The following is a 5,000-nucleotide window of genomic DNA, read 5'->3' as shown; positions in this document are numbered from 1 at the left end:
CTCACCAACCAAGACTTCACAAAATGGGACAAACACCAAATTGAGACTCTGCACGCAGAATTCTGCAAAAATATCCTCCGTGTACAACGTAGAACACCAAATAATGCATGCAGAGCAGAATTAGGCCGATACCCACTAATTATCAAAATCCAGAAAAGAGACGTTAAATTCTATAACCACCTAAAAGGAAGTGATTCACAAACCTTCCATAACAAAGCCATCACCTACAGAGAGATGAACCTGGAGAAGAGTCCCCTAAGCAAGCTGGTCCTGGGGCTCTGTTCACAAACACAAACACACCCTACAGAGCCCCAGGACAACAGCACAATTAGACCCAACCAAATCATGAGAAAACAAAAAGATAATTACTTGACACATTGGAAAGAATTAACAAAAAAACTGAGCAAACTAGAATGCTATTTGGCCCTAAACAGAGAGTACACAGCGGGCAGAATACCTGACCACTGTGACTGACCCAAAATTAAGGAAAGCTTTGACTATGTACAGACTCAGTGAGCATAGCCTTGCTATTGAGAAAGGCCGCCGTAGGCAGACATGGCTCTCAAGAGAAGACAGGCTATGTGCTCACTGCCCACAAAATGAGGTGGAAACTGAGCTGCACTTCCTAACCTCCTGCCCAATGTATGACCATATTAGAGAGACATATTTCCCTCAGATTACACAGATCCACAAAGAATTCAAAAACAAATCCAAATTTGAAAAACTCCCATATCTACTGGGTGAAATACCACAGTGTGCCATCACAGCAGCAAGATTTGTGACCTGTTGCCACGAGAAAAGGGCAACCAGTGAAGAACACACACCATTGTAAATACAACCCATATTTATGCTTATTTATTTTATCTTGTGTCCTTTAACCATTTGTACATTGTTAAAACACTGTATATATATATATATAATATGACATTTGTAATGTCTTTACTGTTTTGAAACCTCTGTATGTGTAATGTTTACTGTTAATTTTTGTTGTTTTTCACTTTATATTTTCACTTTGTATGTTGTCTACCTCACTTGCTTTGGCAATGTTAACACATGTTTCCCATGCCAATAAAGCCCTTGAATTGAATTGAATTGAATTGAGAAGAGAGAGGGGGGGAGAGAGAGCGAGACACAGAGAGAGAGAGAGAGAGAGAGAGAGAGAGAGAGAGAGAGAGACACAGAGAGAGAGAGGGAGAAGGAGATGAAATAGATGGAATGAGGAAGAGATTAGAGGTGTCCTGGAGGAGCGTGATTTGTCTGATAATGGAAGGATGGAAAGATGGAATGAAGTCACTCTCCCATTTCCCTGAGTCAAGATCAAGATAAAGTTAAACCCCCTCAGGCCTCCCCTCCCTCTGACTACAGAACACCCTAAGGCCTCCCCTCCCTCTGACTACAGGCCTCCCCTCCCTCTGACTACAGACTTCCCCTCCCTCTGACTAGAGAACCCCCTCAGACCTCCACTCCCTCTGACTACAGACCTCCCCTCCCTCTGACTACAGAACCCCCTCAGGCCTCCCCTCCCTCTGACTACAGAACCCCCTCAGGCCTCCCCTCCCTCTGACTACAGACCTCCCCTCCCTCTGACTACAGAACCCCCTCAAACCTCCTCTCCCTCTGACTACAGGCCTCCCCTCCCTCTGACTACAGACTTCCCCTCCCTCTGACTAGAGAACCCCCTCAGACCTCCACTCCCTCTGACTACAGACCTCCCCTCCCTCTGACTACAGAACCCCCTCAGGCCTCCCCTCCCTCTGACTACAGAACCCCCTCAGGCCTCCCCTCCCTCTGACTACAGACCTCCCCTCCCTCTGACTACAGAACCCCCTCAAACCTCCTCTCCCTCTGACTACAGACCTCCCCTCCCTCTGATGACAGAACCTCCTAAGACCTCCCCTCCCTCTGACTACAGACCTCCCCTCCCTCTGACTACAGACCTCCCCTCCCTCTGATGACAGAAACACCTCAGACCTCCCTTCCCTCTGAATACATAACCCCCTCAGACCTCCCCTCCCTCTGACTACAGACCTCCCCTCCCTCTGACTACAGAACCCCCTCAGACCTCCCCTCCCTCTGACTACAGAACCCCCTCAGACCTCCCCTCCCTCTGACTACAGAACCGCCTCAGGCCTCCCCTCCCTCTGACTACAGACCTCCCCTCCCTCTGATGACAGAACCCCCTCAGACCTCCCTTCCCTCTGAATACAGAACCGCCTCAGGCCTCCCCTCCCTCTGACTACAGACCTCCCCTCCCTCTGACTACAGAACCCCCTCAAACCTCCTCTCCCTCTGACTACAGACCTCCCCTCCCTCTGATGACAGAACCTCCTAAGACCTCCCCTCCCTCTGACTACAGACCTCCCCTCCCTCTGACTAAAGACCTCCCCTCCCTCTGACTACAGACCTCCCCTCCCTCTGACTACAGAACCCCCTCAGACTTCCCCTCCCTCTGACTACAGAACCCCCTCAGACCTCCTCTCCCTCTGACTACAGACCTCCCCTCCCTCTGACTACAGAACCCCCTCAGACCTCCCCTCCCTCTGACTAGAGAACCCCCTCAGACCTCCCCTCCCTCTGACTACAGACCTCCCCTCCCTCTGACTACAGACCTCCTCAGACCTCCCCTCCCTCTGACTACAGACCTCCTCAGACCTCCCCTCCCTCTGACTACAGACCTCCCCTCCCTCTGACTACAGACCTCCTCAGACCTCCCCTCCCTCTGACTACAGACCTCCCCTCCCTCTGACTAGAGAACCCCCTCAGACCTCCCCTCCCTCTGACTACAGAACCACCTCAAACCTCCCCTCCCTCTGACTACAGACCTCCCCCCTCTGACTACAGAACCCCCTCAGACCTCCCCTCCCTAAGACTAGAAAACCCCCTCAGACCTACCCTCCCTCTGACTACAGACCCCCCCTCCCTCTGACTACAGAACCCCCTCAGACCTCCCCTCCCTCTGACTACTGAACCCCCTCAGACCTCCCCTCCCTCTGACTAGAGAACCCCCTCAGACCTCCCCTCCCTCTGACTACTGAACCCCCTCAGACCTCCCCTCCCTCTGACTACAGAACCCCCTCAGACCTCCCCTCTCTGACTACAGACCTCTCCTCCCTCTGACTACAGAACCCCCTCAGACCTCCCCTCCCTCTGACTACAGACTGTAGTGTGTGTGTGTGTGTGTGTGTGTGTGTGTGTGTGTGTGTGTGTGTGTGTGTGTGTGTGTGTGTGTGTGTGTGTGTGTGTGTGTGTGTGTGTGTGTGTGTGTGTGTGTGTGTGTGTGTGTGTGTGTCTCACCTGACGGACATGGAGAATTCTCCTGGAGCGCTCTCGCTCTCTCTCACGATGAACGCTCCTCGGTCTCTCTGCCTCAATCTGCCCTCTGCAACCCCCCTGGATACACGGCCTGCGAACCACCTGGTGTAACAGTATGTACCAGTTATCATGAGGTAACAGCATGTACCAGTTCTGTATTTTATCATGGGGCAACAGCATGTACCAGTTCTATATTTTATCATGGGGTAACAGCATGTACCAGTTCTATATTGTATCATGGGGTAACAGCATGTACCAGTTCTGTATTTTATCATGGGGTAACAGCATGTACCAGTTCTATATTTTATCATTGGGTAACAGCATGTACCAGTTATCATGGGGTAACAGCATGTACCAGTTCTATATGCTGTAACAGAATGTACCAGTTCTATATTGTATCATGGGGTAACAGCATGTACCAGTTCTGTATTTTATCATGGGGTAACAGCATGTACCAGTTATCATGGTGTAACTGCATGTACCAGTTATCATGTTGTAACTGCATGTACCAGTTATCATGGTGTAACTGCATGTACCAGTTATCATGGTGTAACAGCATGTACCAGTTATCATGGTGTAACAGCATGTACCAGGTATCATGGTGTAACAGCATGTACCAGTTATCATGGTGTAACTGCATGTACCAGTTATCATGTTGTAACTGCATGTACCAGTTATCATGGTGTAACAGCATGTACCAGTTATCATGGTGTAACAGCATGTACCAGTTATCATGGTGTAACAGCATGTACCAGTTATCATGGTGTAACAGCATGTCCCAGTTATCATGGTGTAACAGCATGTACCAGTTATCATGGTGTAACATCATGTACCAGTTATCATGGTGTAACTGCATGTACCAGTTATCATGGTGTAACTGCATGTACCAGTTATCATGGTGTAACTGCATGTACCAGTTAGCATGGTGTAACTGCATGTACCAGTTATCATGGTGTAACTGCATGTACCAGTTATATATGTTAGGATGGGGTAACAGCATGTACCAGTTATCATGGTGTAACTGCATGTACCAGTTATCATGGTGTAACTGCATGTACCAGTTCTATATGTTAGGATGGGGTAACAGCATGTACCAGTTCTATATGTTATCATGTGGTAAAAGCATGTACCAGTTATAATGTTGTAACTGCATGTACCAGTTCTATATGTTAGGATGGGGTAACAGCATGTACCAGTTCTATATGTTATCATGTGGTAAAAGCATGTACCAGTTATAATGTTGTAACTGCATGTACCAGTTCTATATGTTAGGATGGGGTAACAGCATGTACCAGTTCTATATGTTATCATGTGGTAAAAGCATGTACCAGTTATAATGTTGTAACTGCATGTACCAGTTATCATGGTGTAACAGCATGTACCTGTTATCATGGTGTAACTGCATGTACCAGTTATCATGGTGTAACTGCATGTACCAGTTATCATGGTGTAACTGCATGTACCAGTTCTATATGTTAGGATGGGGTAACAGCATGTACCAGTTCTATATGTTATCATGTGGTAAAAGCATGTACCAGTTATAATGTTGTAACTGCATGTACCAGTTATCGTGGTGTATCAGCATGTACCAGTTATCATGGGGTAACAGCATGTACCAGTTCTATATTTTATCATTGGGTAACAGCATGTACCAGTTATCATGGTGTAACAGCATGTACCAGTTATCA

At 48.0% G+C, this 5,000-nt stretch overlaps 1 protein-coding gene across 2 annotated transcripts in view; it reads right to left on the bottom strand.

Moving 5' to 3' along the window:
• Nucleotides 1-5,000, bottom strand: part of grapa (GRB2 related adaptor protein a) — a 37,983-nt gene that overhangs the window by 14,015 nt on the left and 18,968 nt on the right. For both annotated transcript variants that reach the window (XM_036972315.1, XM_036972316.1), the window contains exon 3: nucleotides 3,295-3,414. In XM_036972315.1, the coding sequence (XP_036828210.1) occupies nucleotides 3,295-3,414 (120 nt within the window). The remainder of the gene's footprint in view (nucleotides 1-3,294; nucleotides 3,415-5,000) is intronic.

This window comes from Oncorhynchus mykiss, unplaced genomic scaffold (genome assembly GCF_013265735.2).
Source record: "Oncorhynchus mykiss isolate Arlee unplaced genomic scaffold, USDA_OmykA_1.1 un_scaffold_140, whole genome shotgun sequence".
Taxonomy (NCBI): Eukaryota; Metazoa; Chordata; class Actinopteri; order Salmoniformes; family Salmonidae; genus Oncorhynchus; species Oncorhynchus mykiss.
Note: the sequence above shows the minus strand (reverse complement) of the source record. Positions and strands in the feature narration are given on the sequence as shown.